At 34.2% G+C, this 21790-nt stretch overlaps 1 protein-coding gene across 1 annotated transcript in view; it reads left to right on the top strand.

The window, feature by feature from the left end:
- The window catches only part of LOC126974057 (uncharacterized), a 236362-nt gene that overhangs the window by 131888 nt on the left and 82684 nt on the right, over positions 1-21790 (top strand). Inside the window, exon 8 of the mRNA XM_050821441.1 lies at positions 12645-12791. Within this exon, the coding sequence (XP_050677398.1) occupies positions 12645-12791 (147 nt within the window). The remainder of the gene's footprint in view (positions 1-12644; positions 12792-21790) is intronic.

Raw genomic sequence — 21790 nt, 5'->3', positions numbered from 1 at the left:
TACTTGTTTTTGGGTAAGGGCCCAGGTCTGACAACCATAGGTAAGGCAAGGCAGTATGCAAGAGTTGAATACTTTTCTCTTGTCTTTTATAGAGATTTCCATGTTCTTCATCACTTCTTTTAATGACCAATACTTCTTCCAAGTGTTTGTAACCCTTCTGTTGATTTCTTTTTCTGTTGACTCCTTAGTAACTATCACTTGTCCGAGATAAACATACTCTACTACATATTCTATGGGTTCATTATTTACTGTTATTATAATTTTGTCAGAATTGGTCATTATTTTCGTTTTTTCGGTGTTCATAGAGAGTCCAACTCTCATGCTTTCTTCTGCTAACTGCTGAAGCATAACCTCTAAGTTTTTACCATTTTCAGAGAAAAGTATCAAGTCGTCAGCGAAGCGTAGATGATTTAGGTACTCTCCATTTATGCTTATGCCATATTCCTCCCAATTCATCTTACGAAATATCATTTCCAATACGGATGAAAATAATTTTGGCGAGATTGGATCTCCTTGACGGACGCCTCTTTCTATGGCAAACTCTGAACTGGTCGAGTCTTATAATAGCTTTACTCTCGGCATATACTTTTTTCAGGATGCGAATGAATTTCTGATGTACACCTTGTTGCTCAAGTGCGCACCATATAGCATTGTGGTCCAATGTATCAAATGCTTTGTTGTAATCTACAAAGCCTATGTAATATTTCTTTTTATATTCCGAGTATTTTTGCAGGACTTGCTTGACAACATGGATATGGTCTCAAGTTGAAAAACTCCTAAATCCTGCCTGTTCTTTCGGTTGGTTAAATTCTTATATATTTGTGCACCTAGAAAGCAAGATTTTGGAAAATATTTTATATATGTTTGACATAAGACTTATCGGTCTGTAATTTGCAATGTCTTTTTTATCACCCTTTTTGTGTATTAATATTATAGTTGATTTGGTCCAGTCTGCCGGGATAACTTTTGAATCTAGGATATCATTATATAGCTCTGTTAGTCTTGGTGCTGATTCTTCTATTGTGACCTTTAATAATTTTTAATAATTCTTCTTTTTGGGTTTTTATGGCTTAATTTTATTTAAGTACTAATTAATATTAAAGTTATAGATAATTTAATATCTAAGTGAAATTTTTTGTAAAAATTTTAAAGTAGCAGAAAAAAGGCATTCTTTTTTTTATTTTATCTATTTATTTTAACCATTTTGTTGGTCATGTTGTCTTTCGACATAGGCCTCCCCCAGTTTCTTCCACGTATCTCTATCTCATTCCTAATTCTAGAGTACCACTTCATTACCTCTACGTAGAATAAATACTCGTAAATTCTCTCTACAAAACAGCTATACAAATACCAAAAATCAATTATACATTTCGCCCCGTTCTCCGATTATGTAAGTATCGCACGAAACGCAAATGTGGGCATGACAAGATATAAAATTAAAATCCGTAAAAGCGTTATATTTGCCGAGAGCCAAAATACACAGCGAAATATTAATTAAAATCTTCCACGCCGTACGATAAAGCACGTACTACATATAAACCCACGGTTCAGCCTACATTTATACTTAGTTCATACATTCCGAAACAATTTTACTTTTTGAACTAATGCAATCTTTATTATTTGTTATTATATTTTGTGCGATAAAGTAAGTTTACCTGTTTATACTTAACGACTTACGGCCCTTTTCATTGACCTATCTATCCTTAATTTAACTTACTAAAGGTAGACAAATCTTTCCTTATGCATACTTACATTTCAATAACCTATCGACAGATAGCATTGGACTATAACTAATAATATAACTATATTGGACTATTATTAATTTAATGGAATATTATTAATTATTTACACTATTTTCATGAAAAAAAGGGACAAGACGAGCAGGACAGCTATAATGCAATGCCGCTCAGGATTCTTGAAAAACCCAAAAATTCTGTTCGGCACTACAATTGTGCTCGTCACCTTGAGACATAAGATGTTAAGTCTCATTTTCCCAGAAATTTACTAGCTACGGCGCCCTTCAGACCGAAACACAGTAATGCTTACACATTACTACTTCACGGCACAAATAGGCACCGTTGTGGTACCCATAATCTAGCCGGCATCCTGTGCAAAGGAGCCTCCCACTAGTAAAAACTGTTTCAGCTATCAGTGACTTCTCGGTACCAGATATAATTACCTAGATAGTCAAATAAAATTTTCAAAATCAGATAAAATAAAATAAAAGTTTAACTTCTTAAAATGTGTGTGTAAGTGTGTGTGTGGTTGTGATAGGCTGTGATAGTGTATGATATGTTATTATGGTTTGTATATATTTATTAATTATATTTGTATAATAATCAAATCCACTTGAGTATATCAAGGTCACATTTTTTTTGCGTTTGCAAAAATCATTCATGACTTAAGGTCACGTGCAAATCGTCAGTCTTTTTTTTAACTTATAGAAATTTAATAGGTTATTTTCAAGACAGAATTTTAAATTTCGACTTGATTCAATTATTATAATTAAAAACAAACATGATTTACAAATTATTCTAAATTAGCACGCGCTATTTATATTTATTTAAAAATTGAGCCCATTGATCAAATCCTGTTTGATTAATTTTGTTTTTGTACACAGACTTAGTTTACCTCGCTTCGAAGCGGTACTACGAGCGATTGCGGCATCCAAGTATTTTGTTAACAACGATTTCATCTTAGGCTTCTATTCCTCAGCAACCACAATAGGTACAAATCCCCATAATATATCGTTTTGATAAGAAACGCTGAAATTCGTTGTGTTTGGGGTTCTAGGGCGAAACGCTATTCAGGTTCAAACATTTTCCATAGAGTAACATTGAAGTTTATTTACTAGAACGTACCATCAATGGCCAGTTTAATAAATTGGTTTGCTTACATTGTATGTCACGTGATTATTTTTTTAACAAAAAATAAGCTTTTGAAATGAATTTTATTTACAAGAAACATTGTACTTAAGATGTTAACATAATATTATTGATAATACAATATGTTTCGTCAATTGACATGCACAATATATTATAGAGTTGTCTAAGTACCAACACACTACTGTTATACTGAAACATGTCGGATTTCACCATGCTATCATTAATATTTATGAAATTATAATTTTAAGATATTATAATACAAGACGTAAATAATTTAATAATTCGTTTAGCACCTATGTATAATGTTAACAAATTTAATGTCATAAAAGTACATAAATTACATATATTATTATCAAATAGACTATTCATAATAATAATTCATTTTGTATTGAAAAATTCATTTAAACTATAGAAGCACTTATTTATTAACCACTGACGCAGTTTTCTTTTAAAAACTTTGAAAGGTAAATCTTTCAACTCATTAGGCAATTTATTATATATTTCATAGACATGCTGTAACGATTTCTTCTAAAAGATGAACTTTTTTGAACTAATCGGAGTATTTTTTCTAAGTTTTAACTACCAGGCTTGCATACACAGGCAGGAGCCACGCGAGCAACGACGGCTGTCACTAGTAATCAATATAAATCGTCACGAAGAAAAGGATTCACAACTTGGTCACTCAGAACACTCTAAGTATGAATGCCAAGCATAATTATTAAAGTTTGGTGTTCTACCTTACAGTGATCTGTGTGATCCACAACTCCGACCAAAAGAAGAAGCGAAGAAGCGAAGAAGTGAAGAAGAGAAGAAGAGAAGAAGATAAGAAGACGTGTAATACAGCAGACGATTGAAATAAAGTGAAAACCAACCGAATGTATAATATGATGAACTGGGCTTTTGATAATTGCTATTTTGTCCTTATTTCCAAAGAACAGAAATATATATATTCGTTAATACAAATAAATTAAGTGTCTATTATAGTAAATAAAATTGAAGTGTTTGTTAATTTGTCTATATATGAATGATACATGGTAATAATACCAGAACACCAATTTTTATATTTGTCTTTTCGCCTGTCTGTTTGTTCCGGGTAATCTTCAAAACCACTGGACCGATTTTCATCTATATTTTGATTGTCAGATAGCTCATGTTATAAGGAGTGAGGATTCTATTTTTATTTTTAAATATGAAATAGCTGTCCACGTTACGAAATTATAAATCATATACTTAGTCTTTGATTATAAAACATACAAAACAGGAATTATTTTAAAGCCCAGTGTACTTTTATTTATTTGTAATATAAAACTGTTATATGTACTATTTAATTGCATTAATATAACTTCCAAATCAATAGTTCTTTTTACCCTGATAATACTATATTTGAACATTGTTTTAAATCTGAAACCCCTCAAATATTTATGTGTGTAATTGCTATAATTCAATATATATTTATGAAAGAATTAATATTTTTAGCTTAGATGATTTATATGTCTAGTCACATCGAAATTCAAATTTAAATAATTTTATTCAAAACAGGATGTAACATCACTAAATGAAAGGCAAAAACTACCACCCATTCCAAAACGAATGGGTCGCTCCATTCCAAATCTGTGGTATCATTAAGAAAGTCATTTATGTTATAGTAACCTTTACCACACAAACGTTTTTTACAATTTTTCTGAATAACTATAAGCTTATGTCTGGTCCTAGTGTTAACATGATGGTTATGACAGTTTCTAGCAAATTCACTTATTAATTCAGCAACGAACTGTTATCCTCTATTTTCAGCACCAAACGCGTAGTTAAGCAAGGTGACTGGAGTATCGCAAGTGTAAGACGTAACTATTATGCACACTAAAGTTACAAACCTGGCCTGTTGTCATGCGTCATGCTATATAGACTCTAGACATAAAAACTAAGTAAGATTATTAGTTTTAAATACTTGTTTATACATTATAACTTTAAATGTTAAGTCGCATAAACGTCGTATAAACGAAGAAGTGGTTCTCAATTCAATTGTATGCTTTTCACCTCAAAATCTCCACCGTTTTTCACACCATATTTATTTATTTGGATCATCAACATTACATATATAAACGTTTATATAAACTTATGCTAGGTACAATTCTGAAATATGTAACAATTAAAGATGAACACATCATTTAATGGTAACAGTGTGGTTTATACAGACAAAAATGTCTAAGTACGAAATTTATATAAGTTAGGGATATAATTTATATGGTTTTATAATGAAGAAGACATAGGTACATACTACTTGGAAATGAACGTCAGAGTTTAAGCTTGGTGTGCGATTTTTATAATTTTTTTTGAATTATCATTGAAAATATCGATTTCTGAAAATTTTGAATTAACGTCAATGTATAATCTACAAAGCCTGGCGATGGGGGCGTTGAGTCCAGTGTTTGTTCTGCAGTAAGGAATATACCAGTGGGAGGCTCCTTTGCACAGGAAGCCGGCTAGATTATGGGTACCACAACGGCGCCTATTTCTGCCGTGAAGCAGTAATGTGTAAACATTACTGTGTTTCGGTCTGAAGGGCGCCGTAGCTAGTGAAATTACTGGGCAAACTAGACTTGACATCTTACGTCTCAAGGTGACGAGCGTAATTGTAGTCCCACTCAAATTTTTTGGGTTTATCATGAATCCTGAGCGGCACTGGATTGTAATGGGTAGGGCGTATCAAAACTAAACGTCCTGCTCATCTCGTCCCTTATGTTCATAAAAAAATAATATGAAACATCTTGGATATCGTCTGTCTCGGGTATTTATTTGGTTATGTATACATATACTACATGCAAAATACTGGTATTTGTAAACGTTTATATGTATTTATTTGATTTTCCTTAACGCCTTGCGTAATAAGTAACTAAACAGTATTGAAAAATATTACATCGAACACCGACTTCATATATGTAACAAGATTACTTAGGTTAAAAGAGTGAAAAAAATATATATATTTATCGTACTGGAAACACCGTTCAAGAAATCTCTTTCCAGAATTTAGTTGAGACAGAAGTTCCTCGAAAATTGCACTGTAGAGGAACGCAGTTAATATCCGAGTTTGTAATTTGACAAGAAAAGATTTCAGTAGCTAGAATCAGGTCAAACAGCTATCCGGAACGCGACTTGTGATAAATGCGATAATAGACATACAATCGATTGACTTCTATATGTAACGCGTAGTAATCGAGCCATGCACTGGACTCTTGACAATTCGAGCAGTTCTGCATTGTACGCGGTCAAACTGTTCAGGTCCATACTGTGGTGCACCAGATCAGAGATATTTTTTTTTTTTTTTTTCTTTATTAGGGTAAACAAACAAATTATTATGGTAAAGTGAAACATTTAATTTTACTTACTAAAGTACATTATATGGTAATACTAAATGTGCCAACAGCACCGTTAATCACAGATTAATAATAACACGCAATTGTTAATGATAAACATTTACAAGGTTAAAATTTAATAGAATGAAAAAAGTGCAATAAACTTAAACTTTTGAACAATATAAAAGGTATTAGTTGATTTCAATACTTGTACTATTTAGCTTTTAACAAAATATCAATATGATTAAAATTTACATTATAAGCTTCACCAATTCGATATACGAGGGCGTCACTGAAAATTTCGGGAATCAAGGAAGTGCCACAACAATACGATTTAAAAATGTATTTATTGCTTTTCGAAGTATTCTCCGCGAAATTTGACACATTTTTCCATATAATGGAAGCAAAATTGAAGCAACCATTCCATTCGGAAGTTAGGGTCTCCAAAATGGCCGTTTTGGTATGGCGTCCACAGCTTCTTCAGGTGATGAAAATCTCTGTCCACGCAATTTATTCTTTATTTTAGGGAAAGTATAGAAATCATTAGGGCTTAGGTCGGGGCTGTACGACGGATGGTCTAATAATTAAGTGCGCGGTGTGAGAACTCGCATTGTCGTGATGCGGCGGTTGCAGTTCTCTTTACGGAGTTCAGAAACGACCTCTGGCAAACAAATGCTAGCATACCATTCTGCATTAACTGTTCTTTGTTCCTCAAGAGGAATAGTCGCAACATGGCCGGTTTTGGAGACAAACGTGGCCACAATTTTTTTTTCAACACTCCGTGAACGAACAATTTTTTTTGGCTTTAACTCATTTTCGAACACCCAAACTCGTGACTGGTTTTTTGTTTCGGGTTCGTATGCGTATATCCAGGATTCATCACCTGATACGATGTTGTATACAGCATTTGAGGATCCTGCGTGGAATCTTTCGAGAGTTCTGACGCACCAAGTTATGCGAGCCGCTATTTGCTCTTCACAGAGCAAATGCGGTATCCATCGGGAAAACAACTTTTTTACATTGTTCATGGAAGATTATTTGTATTTGACTCATGCCGTAATGTCTAAAATTGCCTGAGTTTCGCGGTATGTCACATGCCGATCTTCCTCAATCAGCTTACGCACAGCATCAACGTTTTCTTTGGTGACTGCAGTTTTTGGACGACCTTGACGGGGATCATCACTGAGCCTGAAAGACACGTCCACGTTGAAATTCAGCAAACCAGCGATAAATTGTGGTTTTGGATGGGGCTTCATCACCAAATGCAGAAAGTTAAACCACTTCCAAAGTCATAATAAATCATCGAAAAAACCGAGAATCTTTTTTTAACTAAATAAATGGTATTCGATTTTTAAAACCAAGCAGATTTCAATTAAAAATATTTTAATATGTCTGGAACTGTGGAAATATTCCATTCCCGATACTTTTAATGCAGCCTATGTAACGGCAAGCGTTTGCCTGCGTTTGTACGACATAATGTGGTGGCAAAAAGTTGATGAGCTCTACGATAGTTAGAACTCATACGAACTTTGTACATTATCTTATTTGTAAGTGCCATACATTCGTATTTGTGATGACATATATCATAAAGCATCATTACGTCAGGTTGTAAGCACCTGTCCTTAAGTTCTAATAAATTATTAACCTTTAAAAAGCGGTCGTACTTAGTAGAGATGAATGAAATATGTGACTGGACTTGCGCTTTGTAGAGCTCTAGAATGTAGCTTAGAAGTATTAGCCTTGTGCCATTTATGACCCCCATTTCTTAGAAGCCCATTTGGTTTTATCATGCAGATCATCACTTCATTGATAATCACTGGAATTTTCAAGACCCAGTATTCTGATACAAGGTAAGGCATTAAGGATTCAGGGGACTATTTCTACTATCATTCTACTATTTGAGTCTTCTAGGACATTGGAAATTGACCATATTTCTTTTTTCCTGTTGCGCAAACGTCACAGTTTTTTTTTTTAAAAGTAAAAACTTCTTTAGCATAGTTGTGATTAGAAAGTCGATGAAACGAAAAATTGACAGTAAAAAGAGACAGACACATAAACTCATAAGATTTAACGTGGAAGAGAATGAGATAACAAGCATTATACAGTGTTTCTTATGTTCGTGATACGAGGGCCGGTGGAGTTGCAATTTACCATAATTCTAATGACGGAACCCCTGTCTACTCCACAAGTGGAACTCAATACACAACAACCGGAATCATCATCAGATCATCTTTCTAAAGTGGGAGATATATGTACCTGTCAAACCAAACTAGATAAAAGTATTTTAGTATTATTTGTAGCTATCTACGTCATTCATTTCATTTTAACAGAATTCATTCACAAAAATTTTATACAATACACACTAGATGACTAGAAGCATCACGAATACTTGAAAAAGATTACGATAAAATTCCGATGATTCTAAGTCGAAATTTTAATGCAAATCTAGCATCAGTTCATCAATAGTTGACGCATTAATCAAAAGATATATTGACCATATTAGGACCAAAGTATTTATTTCATATTTTAGTTACCTTAAGATTCTCGTATCATTTATCGAAAATGTAAGCTATGAGTCTGAATAAATCTATGTAATATATATGAATAAAATGTAAAATAATTATCTATTTTATCTAAAACTTTGTATCACTATAATCATTACTAAAACCTACAATTATACTCTTTCCGAAATTTTACATTCGTGTCTTCTACCACGTGTTTTTTTTTATTGTTTCATAGGAAATAATTTCTCTTCTTCTTAAAAGCTTCTAAATCTTCTTGGAAACTTATTTGATCTCCGCGTAGACTAATTTGCGGGTATAATACATATGATAAATCGCCATACTGATATAAGAACACACATGAAATTATCGTTCAGTTTAACGTTACGTTTAGTGATGACCGAAGTAAATGTAAATCTTAATATTTAATACGTTCATGTGTTGTAAAAGTTGAATCCAAAGTTAACATTGAGCTAAAATAAGTATACACTAACAGTGAATCACAGAATATAGTGTTACAAAAGTGATGTGATGTCATGTCGTATGTTATATGACACGGTAACAATTTGTGTCATTCGAATATATGCAAGCTACATTTCATGTACCTCGGTGAATATGATTTGTTTGTTAATAAAGAATATTGATAGTATTAACACACTTTTACATAAAAGGCATAAAGGCATAAAAGGCATTTATTTTCTCAAAATTGATTCCTTTAGAATTCTTTTTGATGTCATTTCTTATACTACTAGATACTACTACCGCTTCGGAAACAAATGGCGCTCTGAGAAAGAAGAAGCGGCGCAAGAAACTCTCCCAGCATTCTTTTCTTTGCGCTCTTTTCAATAAAAATATACAATATTGTACAGTCGCTATAAAATAATCACAATCTAATCCCAGGCTGTCCGATCATTTAGATAATAAATCGATCATAAATTATCTTGCCCAAACTTAAAGATATATAAATACTTATAAACATCCTGGACTCGGAAATAAATATTTATATTTGTCATATATGTGTTTGCATCTACCGGGATTTGAACCCGGGACCTCTAGCTAAGTAGGCTGTGTTACTAACTACTAACCTATATGGGTTGTTTAATCCGTAAACATTATGTATAATATTAACATTTTTTTTTTCCAAAAATGTAAAGAATGCGCATAAAACCTATTTTTAATTTTCGATTAGTTAAATGTTAGCTTTTTATATTTTCTTCAATGAATGTCATTTACTTTCGGGGACTCTCGCATAGAAAAAAAATAAGTACGGTCCGATAGTTGACGACGACTGTGCCTTTAATATTATCGTAATGTTATATTCCCGCGTGAGATTGAGGAACATTGTGATACACTAGAAGAAACTCTCGATACCATATTATGAACTACAAGAGCGTGGTTCCTTTGAGCAGGATGTCAGCTAGATTATGCGTACTACGACGGCGCCTATTGCTGCCGTGAAGCAGTAATATGTAAATATTACTGTGTTTTGGTATGAAGGGCGGCATAGCTAGTGAAATTTCTGGGAAAATGAGACTTAACTTCTTAAGTCTCAAGGTGACGAGCGCAATTGTAGTGCCGCTCAGGTATTTTGGGTTTTTCAAGAATTCTGAGCGGCACTGCATTGTAATGGGCAGGGCGTATAAATTACCATCAGCTAAGCGTCCTACTCATCTCGTTCCTTATCTTCTTTAAAAAAAATACAATACGATGAAATTTTCGAGTAGAATTCCCTGTGTCATGCCAGCAAATGCCATCACTCCATCCAGAGCATAGCCTTACAATATACTTACGCTAAGACAAAAAAAACGTGTGAGAGAGGAGAATATCTCTACGAGAGATACAACAACAAACTGTAACCAATTTTGATTGACAAGTCGTAAACAGTACCATTCTCGACATCAGCTCCATAGTATTTTGAATATTACATACTCATGTTGCCTATTTGCAATTATTTTTTATCCATTTATAAATGTAAGGCTGTCTATCTGTGTCTCATTGGCTATATTGATTTAATAAATTAAAGGATACACTTTTCTTATTAAAATGATCAACATCATTAGATAGAAGTCATTTATTTTCTCAAAATTGATTCCTTTCGAATTATTTTTGATGTCATTTCTAATATACTAGATACTACTACCGCTTCGGAAACAAATGGCGCTCTGAGAGAACGGAAGCGGCGCAAGAAAGTCTCCTAGCATTTTTGCGCTCTTTTTAATCAAATATACAATATTGTATTGTCATTGATATTGCTATAAAATAATCATAATCTAGTCCCAGGCTGTCTGATCACTTATATATTTAGCTGTGGAGTAGTAGGATTTACGACTGAGCAATTTTTTAATAAAACATTTAAATTTATTTATAGATAATGCCTGAACAGTGGCTGGGACTTTATTATAAAAGCGTATACATTTACCCTTAAAGCTATTATGTATCTTATGAAGCCTACTAGAATTAGTTACAAGCAAAAAGTGACGATTATTGTGAGCATATATTAAATTTTTATAAATGTACTAATTGATGAACAGTCATAATATTTATTTCTTTAAATTTTTATTTGAGATACTGTCTATAACCAAGCTGATATATAAAATTAATTAAATATATATATAAATAAAATGATAGTGGTTTTCATTTGTCCGCGCATCACGGACACTACAGGACAGATTGCAATTATATTTTCTAGGTCTTATTCCTTAGACACTTGGAAAATTATTGCGATAAACTGATTTAATACCAGAGGGAGGCTCCTTTGCACAGGATGCCGGCTAGATTGTGGATACCACAACGGCACCTATTTCGGCCGTGAAGCAGTAATGTGTAAGCATTACTGTGTTTCGGTCTGAAGGGCGTAGCTAGTGAAATTACTGGCCAAATGAGACTGAACATCTTATGTCTCAAGGTGACGAGCGCAGTTGTAGTGCCATTCAGAATTTTTTGGGTTTTTCAAGAATCCTGGGTGGCACTGCATTGTAATGGGCAGTGCGTATCAATTACCATCAGCTGAACATCTTGCTCGTCTTGTCCCTTATTTGCATTAAAAAAAATGTTGTTAAAGTTTTCAGAAACAATGGTTTTTACCAACGAGGCTTACAAAAAATTTCTAGAGTATAGAAATTTCAGGGCTAAAATTGGTTCATTCATGTTCTACTATGACTAATTTATGGGGTAAGTTTCATTGAACTGATAAATATATAATATCCTTGCTGTCTTCTTAGTATTTAAGTGAAAGCCGTGATTTTTCTATCAGTTATTCTGGCTTAACAGGTCAGCTATGTGTACTCGACCTAAAACAAAGATAAATATTTTATTTGTAGCGGGGAACTCACAAGGGACGGTCGGCACGTAATGGGAAATGGCGCGGATATCAGATTTCTCGCCGTAACTATAACTCTACTTCATCATAGGAGTATACGCCGTTTAACTTATACAATTTTTTACATTTGCGTTGAACATTTTATTTCGTTTGCTTTTAATTCTATTATTCGGAATAAGCCTCGCGCATTGGATTTCCAGTGGGAGGCTCTTTTACACAGGACACTTAATTAGTTTAGTAAGACAAGATAAAATCTTACAAAAATAAAATTTTAGAATCAAAGTTTTATGAACGATGCGGGCCTCGAACCCGCGACCTCTTGCGTTCCGTGCGAGATCTCTCCCAACTGAGCCAACATTTGACTGACGTATCGTTTATAATCTTCTCTGCTTTTTTCCACTCCCATATTTTTGCTCGCACGGAACGCGAAAGATCGCGGGTTCGAGTCCCAGATCGTTCGTAAAATTTTGTTTTCAAATTTTATTTGTGTAATTATCCCAAAAGTGAGGGTTATCATTTTAAAACCATAACAAATTGTTAAGATAACATCTTTATTATTGTTTATTAATTGCAAAATATTTGAACACAGATGAGTTCTGCGAGGAGTATCCACACAGCCTGATCCCAACACCGGGATACTGGATCGAGTGTTCACGACAGAAGATCGCAACTGACACCATCTGGGATGAGTCTGAGTCGGAACACGACAGTGGACCGGATCGGGATAACGAAAATGGTATGTATTGCTTCAAATTCACTTTAACGTACAAACTGGGTTGTTCGAGTTTTTTTTTTATTAAAACATTTTTTTTTTATTTTTTAGTTTTAAAAAGCAATTTTCATTAATAATTTAATACTCTGTAGTCTGTATTCTTAATACACACGTGAAAGTTTACGATTCCTTTAAAATATTGTAAGACACGTCATGTTTATTAAATTTTTATTTAGCAAAATAACGGAGAAAAACAATTATTCTTCAAAATTAATTTTGAGAGCTTTTGACAATGCTTAAATAATAATTAATATCTTGATTACATATTATAAAGGTGAACTAGAAGTATATTCAGATAACAACCGAACTTAGTAGATTCAGTAATTCAAACTACTTAAATATTTTTATGATGATTTAAAAGGGCTTAGATTAAGCCTAATTGAATAAAGATTATTTAACTTTAACTTTGGACAGTTCCAAGATTATTAAAGAATCATCGAGAGCAAAACTTAAAAAAATTAACATCTTGACTGTTGCCTCTCAATATATTCATGATAATGTTATGCATATACATAGGCACATAAGTGAATTTGCTAGAAACGGTTATGACCATAATATTAACAACAGGAACAAACATAAACTTATAATGCCTACTACTCGGCTAAGTCGAGTTAGTAAGTCTTTTGTTTGGCGATGTATACGCTTTTACAATAAGATCCCATAAAATGTTCAAATGTATTACGAAATTCAAAAGAATTGATAAAATACGTTTGTGTGTCGTTACTTTAACATAAATGGCTTTCTTAATGATACCACAGATTGGGAACAGAGTGACCGCCCCAAGGCTATTGAATAATACATTTTATTGTACGATTTACATTGTTACCAGATTTCTATAAAAAAAAGGAAGCCCGCTGACTTTCTTGCGCTGGTCTTCTCAGGTCTGAGGCATACTTTTTAGAAGTTTCCTTTCAACAAAGTGATACGAGGGTGGCACTGAAAATTTCGGGAATCAAGGAAGTGACACAACATTACTTATCAAAAATGTATTTATTGCTTTTCGAAGTATTCTCCGCGATATTTGACACATTATTCCATACGATGGAACCAATCATTGAAGCAACCATTCCATTCGGAAGTTGGGGTCTCCAAAATGGCCGTTTTTTAGTCGTACAGCTTCTTCAGGTGATGAAAATCTCTGACCACGCAATTTATTCTTTATTTTAGGGAAAGTATAGAAATCCTTAGGGCTTAGGTCGGGGCTGTACGGTGGATTGTCTAAGAATTCTATGTTTTCTTGCTCTAAAAACTCTTTTGTTCTGTGCGCGGTGTAACAACTCGCATTGTCGTGATGGAGGATGATGCGGCGGTTGCAGTTCTCTTTACGGAGTTCAGAAACGACCTGTGGCAAACAAATGCTAGCGTACCAATCTGCATTAACCGTTCTTTGTCCCTCAAGAGGAATAGTCGCAACATAGCCGGTTTTGGAGAAAAACGTGGCCACCATTTTTTTGCAAATCTCCGTGAACGAAAAATTTTTATTGGCTTTAACTCATTTTCGAACACCCAAACTCGTGATTGGTTTTTTGTTTCGGGTTCGTACGCGTATATCCAAGATTCGTCACCTGATACGATCCTGCGTGGAATCTTTCGAGAGTTCTGACGCACCAAGTAAAGTTTGCTCTTCACAGAGCAAATGCGGTATCCATCGGGAAAACAACTTTTTTACACCTAATTGTTCATGCAAGATTATTTGTACTTGACTCTTGCCAATGTCAAAAGTTGCCTGAATGTCGCGGTATGTCACATGACGATCTTCCTCAATCACCTTACGCACAGCATCGACGTTTTCTTTGGTGACTGCAGTTTTTGGACGACCTTGACGGGGATCATCATTCAAAAAATTTCAAACCAGCGATAAATTGTGGTTTTGGATGGGGCTTCATCACCAAATGCAGAAATCATCCGGTCAACACACTGTTTTTGTGTTAAACCACTTCCAAAGTCATAATAAATCATCGCTCTAGAATTTTCTCGAGTCAATTCCATTTTCTCAACGACTAAACAAGTTTGACAAGACCTTTGACAAGACCGAGAATCTTTTTTTAAATAAATAAATGGTATTCGATTTTTAAAACCAAGGAGTTTTCAATTAAAAAGATTTTAATATGACTGGAACACTGGAAATATTCCATTCCCGATACTTTTAGTGCAGCCTATGTATTATATCCTATTTTAAATAAAATATTTGAATTTGTATTGTAATTAATGTGACCATATTATAAGCATTATTATAGTTGCAAGAGCTACAGAGGTTTTTAGTTAGATTATTAACCATATGTATATGAGATTGAAATTATCTACCTACATGTACTGAGTAAACGCAGCAAAACTGATTGGGTTTTCATTAAATTTGATGGTTTATATAGTCTTAATATCTTTCACGGGTTTTTGAATAATATTGCAATAACGATACCTGTCTAGATATCCCGGTCGACGTTATTTGGCGGAAAATGGATCACTTTAGAGGTGATTGATGAAGGTCCCTGGAGGTACATAATTCGTCAAGACAATGTTCGGAAGAATATCAAAACTCATGCTATTTTTGCACGACTCGCGACAATTTATGGTAAAACAAGTTATCATACTTTATGTGTATTTTTGCCGAGTAAGATATCATAAATAGAAAGATATTGTAAAAGCAAAATTGTTGAAGTATTTAAATTGTAAAAAATAACTGCAGTAGATATTTATACTGGTGGTGTTTCTTTTAAACCAACGAAACAAAGGTACATAATATAATGAAATCGTAATAAAGTATAAACTCTATATTTTTATAGAATATTTGCCGTGTGTTATATAAACAATGAAAATGCTATTTCAACTATGGGCCTTATGAGAAAGCTCATGGTCGCTCAGAGGGCAATAGAGAGGGCTCGGAGTTTCCCTGCGAGATCGAATGAGAAATGAGGAGATCTGTAGGAAAACCAAAGTTCAGTTTAAAGAACTTTAATTTCTCATTAAGACTGTCGTCACTTACATGAGAACATAAAATCAGTGAGTGAGAGGCGAATTTGCTCATTGCTGCTTTCCGGTTTTTTAAGGCGGTGGTCCAAGTTACCGACAATACCCAAATGATTGCGAAACTGAAGTGGCAGTGGGCAGGGCACATAGTTCGACGGACAGATGGCCGTTGGGGCAGTAAATTCCTCGAATGGCGACCGGCGTAGCGGAAGATGCAGCGCTGGTAGGCCCCCCACAAGATTGACCGAAGATCGCCGGAATACGTTGAATGAGGGCAGCACAGGACCGATCGTCGTGGAAATTTTTTTGAGGAGGCCTTTGTCCAGCAGTGTACGTCTTCCGGTTGATGATCATGATACAAACAATACCAAAGTCTAAAAAGTAGTTTCTAGTGTTTTTTTTCTATAACAAGACGTAAAATATACAGAATAGATATATTTAATCGCGTCGATGGCACAAAAGGTTGAACCGTTGACTCTCACCATAGAGCCCCAGGTTCAATCCTTGTCCGCCACGTACCAGAATGTTTTAGGTTGTTGAATTCATATGTACATTTATTCAACACTTCATAAAATTGGTAACATTCTTGTGATTCCTCTGGTGTTAGACACAAGAGAGTATGGACTGCGGTGACCACTTAAGAGTGACCTCCTCTTCCATAAAAGAAAAAAAAATGCATGCATATTAACAAGAGGTCAAGACAATATATTCTTCTCTTCTCTGTCGATACGCTCTTGACAGACCGGTCGTCATTGTCAAGAACTTTAAATAATGACAGATATAATGCACCTCACACTTTCTCGCCATCTCTCTCTCTCGTATTCGAGTATACTCATGCACGGGGTCATCGACAGCAAACTTGTTCTGATCAGTCCATCGAATAGGTGACCTTCCACGCGGTCTTTTGCCTTCTACTTTACACTGGACAACAAGACGTTATATGGACTGGCTGCTTCGTCGCGATACGTGTCCAAGGAAGGCCTATATGCGGTGAGATAAAAATCGTAACTATCGTTGACTTTTCTGTCCCAATAAACTTATCGACGGTAACTCAGCTTATCCGTACACGCTGTCTGTCAATGGGACGACGTATAGCTTACCAGCGATAGAAGTTTGTATGGAAATTGCAATTCACGCGTCCCAATATAAAGCGATAAGAATGACTTATCGGGTATATTGGGACAGCTTCAGATTATTGGCAGCTAATTACTGACAAAAGCAGGTAGTAATTTGTCTCTATCTGTAGATAGTATATTGGGAACGGCCGTAACACAGTATCGGTATCGGTCATTGATTATTTAAAAATGGAATATGTGACATAATTCAAAAGTCGATATAATTGATATAAATGACCACAGCGTAAAATCACTAAATAATACAGCCATATTTTTATTTACCTAAACTACACACGCTATTTTTATATTTACAACAAAACCATTAGCTTGATTTATGATTGTTTTGACTTCTCAATTATTAATCGTTTGATTGAAATTATTTGACACAAGTCTTAAGTATTTTCCATCAACAACAAAAACTATCCAATCACAATAATCAATGTCGGCCTAGTTTGTTCTTATTAACAATATTTTTATATTAACAACTTTTCATGGGCTTATTTAAGCCTATTTGAATACAAAAGAATTGACCAAAACCAAACGACTTCAAAAAAATATTCCTAAACCTGTATTTATGTAATTACAAACCTACCTTGGCTGACAACGACTACTGTTAATTTTTTTTAATTTTAGTTAAGTCAAGTACAGTCAGCATCAAAAAGAGAACGTCACCCATTGTATTAAAATACATGGCAACACCCATCTATACCATAATAAACGTCGGTTCACCGAAATTAAACCAAATAGTCGAACGATACGTCACTCGAACAGTTGGCTCAGTGGAAGACCGCAGAGACGGAACCTGATAGGTCGCGGGTTCGAGTCCCGCAAATTTTGTTTATAAATCTAATTTAATTAATCTCTGAAGTGAGAGATATCAATTTAAAAATGCTGAATGCATTGGCCCTCCCCTACAAATATACGGGCAGAGAGGGATGAGTTTTTTTCCTTTTTCTCTTGTGCCGTATGGTGTCAATGAAAAAGTCCTCCAAAAATTTCTCGTTTGCAAAATCATGAGCACTAATTAGTAAAATTGTAGTCAGTAGAAGATTTAAATATCCATTAAGGTATCTACATATTTTAACAAAAAAAAAACTTAACTATAAACGGCACTGAGCGATATGCAACCTTAGTCTCGGCGCTAACAACGAGATCCACTTATCCAATTAAGTATTTTTGCTTTCTTTCGTTCTTTATATTGTGAACGTTACCTGGCACCTTAAAACACGTTTTTTTTGTAATGCAATGATGCTTAGATAATTTAAACGTCTATGGTTTTTCTGCTGGTCTGCTAGTCAGTCTGGCCATAAATACTGTTAAAATTAAAAATAAACAAAATATTACATTTGAATTTCAAATCTGTCATTTCATTTTTATATGATTGTTCATTAAGTTTTCTCATTTTGGCGCCCATACATTGTACAATATTATAATGGAGTGGGGTGATAAAGAGAACCGAATCGCTGTGATTGCAATACACAAAGTAGGTATAGAGCCAAATGGAATTTTTAAAACTCTCCATACGCTTGGTATTAGTAAAATACTTGTATACCGGGCTATTAATAGATATAACGAGACCTCCTCTGTTTGTGACAGAAAAAGATCTGTCCGTCCACGTAGTGTTTGTACGAAAAAGGTAGGCAAAGCAGTAAGGGAAAGAATTCGCTAAATTTGTTAAATTTTAATCAGTAGAGTATTTAAATATCCATTTAGGTATGTACGTATTTTAACACAAAAAATCTTAACTATAAACGGCACTGAGCGATATGCAACCTTAGTCTCGGCGCTAACAACGAGATCCACTTATCCAATTAAGTATTTTTGCTTTATTTCGTTCTTTATATTGTGAACGTTACCTGGCACCTTAATACACGTTTTTATTGTAATGCAATGATGCTTAGTTAATTTAAACGTCTAGATAGAGTTTCTTGTTGTTAGACAACCGATGTAAACAGGCCACGAATATTAGTTTAGTGTGCGTGACAAGCTATATCTTACACTCACGATTTGTATGACGCTTTGTGTAAGTGTGCGTGAATTGCTCAAAATAGAGTTTATTTTAACTTTAGCTTTATTTCTAAGCATAATTTTTTTCGACGTTTTCACAGCTGTCTTTTTGTATCTAGACGTATGAATAATCTAAGCAGTGATAATTAACTTAAATACACTACCGTAAAACTTTACGTTACTTTGTTGTTTCTTAAATTTTCAAATATTGTCAATATCTATGACTAAATAAATATATTTTATTATGATCTACAATTGTTAAATGATCCTGTAAAGTCGTAGGTAAAAATCTCTGCAATCGTGAAAATTTAAATTGGATATTATCGTATCGATTTCCTAACCGGAGTTGATAATTAAAATCCGTGAATTTTAATAGGAGGCCGCGAAATAAAATTTTACGACAAATTACCATTCAACGTTTCGAAATATTACATTTGGAGACTGGAGTCCGCTTTAACGAGGGAGCTTTTACGGAACTTTTTCAATTTCGATAAATTTTCAAAGGCCATAATTTACATTTCGATGTACTGAGCGTCAGGACGACATTCAAACATTTTTATCCCTATTTTTAATGACTTTCGTTGAGTTAAATTGTTTGTTATTAAAAATTGAGATGATTTGTCGAGCTTGTTTTAGGCACCAAGTTTATAATCTTCACCATCTTAATAGGCATAAGAGGCATTTATTTTCTGAAAATTGATACCTTTAGAATTATTTTCATGTCATTTCTAATATACTAGACACTACTACCACTTCGGAAACAAATGGCGCTCTGAGAGGGAATAAGCGGCGCAAGAAACTCTCCCAGTAATCTTTTTTTTTGCGCTCTTTTTAATCAAATATAAGATATTGTACTGTCATTGCTATTGCTGTAAAATAATCATAATCTAGTCCCAGGCTGTCGAATCACTTAGATATTCAGCTGTGGAGTAAGTAGTAGGATTTTATAATAAAGGATTTAAATTTATTTATAGATAATGCCTGAACAGTGGCTGGGACTTTATTATAGAAGTGTATACATTTACCCTTAAAGCTATTATGTATCTTATGAAGCCTACTAGAATTAGTTATAAGCAATTCCTAATATTGCTAGTGTTATAATAATGAACATCACTACTAAGAGCAAAAAGGTGACAGGAGCTCAAACTAGGTAGAACCTGTACTATGAATCTCATGACTCTTAAATAATTATATCATTGCATTTTAGTGTCTATATTACTGAGCACAGAACACGTAAAAAACTGTTCTGTGATTTTGAGCAATTCACACACCCTACTAGATCGGTTTAAAGAACTTTAATTTCTCATTAAGACTGTCGTCACTTACATGAGAACATAAATCAGTGAGTGAGAGGCGAATTTATTTGTGAGAGGTGAAATTATATCTACTACCTCATTAAGGATTACTTAGAATCCAGATTCTTTGTAATTCATCAGTCTATTCCGAATCTGTATTTTAATTTATCCATAACTAGCTGACCCGAAAGACGTTGTTCTGTTCATAATAAAAAAAAACTCTTGCGGATGGAATTTTGGAAAATCCGTTCTTAGCTGACCTCTACTCGGTGAAAAGAATATTCCTCCAAATTTCAAGTCTTTAGCTCTAGTGGTTCCAGAGATATCGTGATGAGTGTAGTCACTCATCACGATTTTGGTAGGAATATTCTTTTCACCGAGTAGAGGTCAGCTAAGCACGGATTTTCCAAAATTCCATCTATATATTCCATCTATATTCAATCTATATATATATAAGAGATTTCCACGTATATAGTCACTCATCACGATATCTCTGGAACCACTAGGAATATTCTTTTCACCGAGTCGAGGTCAGCTAAGAACAGATTTTCCAAAATTCCATCTATATTCAATCTATATATTGAACTTCGGAAATGGATTGTCTTGATTCATACCACAAACTTGTCTCGTCTTGTCTTAACTCGTCATGCAAAATGTTCATTAAGTAGTCGCTGCAGATCTGAAGAATTGCTATTATCATTACTGCATTGACCTCTTGACATCGATCAAGTTATTTGTCCATGTTGCCCATGAAGTATAATTGTAAAAATTTAAGCTGTGCATCTTCGAGAGGTTGCAGTGATCCAATACGATGGTGAAGCTGTCCTTATATCTACAATATCAAAAGCAAAACCCGTATTACTGATTTATAAACACTTTTTTTAGAATTAGCATACACAATACACAGGAATAAGTATAGTACGTATGTTATTCTTTTACTGTATTGTGTGTAAGTATGTAAATAAATAAATACCTTGAATGTCGGATTAAATCCTCGTTCTTAGATGTCTGCCCCAAATAAGGTCATTTGGAAACAAACATTGAATTTTTGAGTGTTTTCTAGAACATGTCAGCACAATTCTTGCGTTTCTCCGCAGAATACTCGCAAACAACGTCCATCGGCCCAATGCGAAAGCTAGTATGCAAGCAGTACTACAGTACAGTATAAGTACTGCAATCGTATCGAAACGCTGCTCGATTCAAATCAGTACTTCATAAACTTCTTCTTGTGCGTCGAAAATTATCTATAAGTTGTTGATCTCTGAGATTTTACTGGACGATTTCATATTGCCAGCCGATCCGTTTTACGGGCTGCTACGCTTTGCTCTTGTGATTCATAGCACGAAGACGATCCATAGTAACGCGGTTCTTTTCACCTGCAATTTCTTGTTTTTCTTCAGTCCTTTCATTCGCAATATTTCGAATCCTAGTTGCATTACGTCTTTGTCGGGAATAATTTGATCGTCTTGGTCGTGACATTGTTAATGATAATATCGGCACAATAAGCTAATAGAAACTCGAAACAAACACACCAACCGGTCAACTTGAATAACATGACGTGCACTGTCAGTTGTATTTTATT

The sequence above is a fragment of the Leptidea sinapis genome, chromosome 31, assembly GCF_905404315.1.
Source record: "Leptidea sinapis chromosome 31, ilLepSina1.1, whole genome shotgun sequence".
Taxonomy (NCBI): Eukaryota; Metazoa; Arthropoda; class Insecta; order Lepidoptera; family Pieridae; genus Leptidea; species Leptidea sinapis.
Note: the sequence above shows the minus strand (reverse complement) of the source record. Positions and strands in the feature narration are given on the sequence as shown.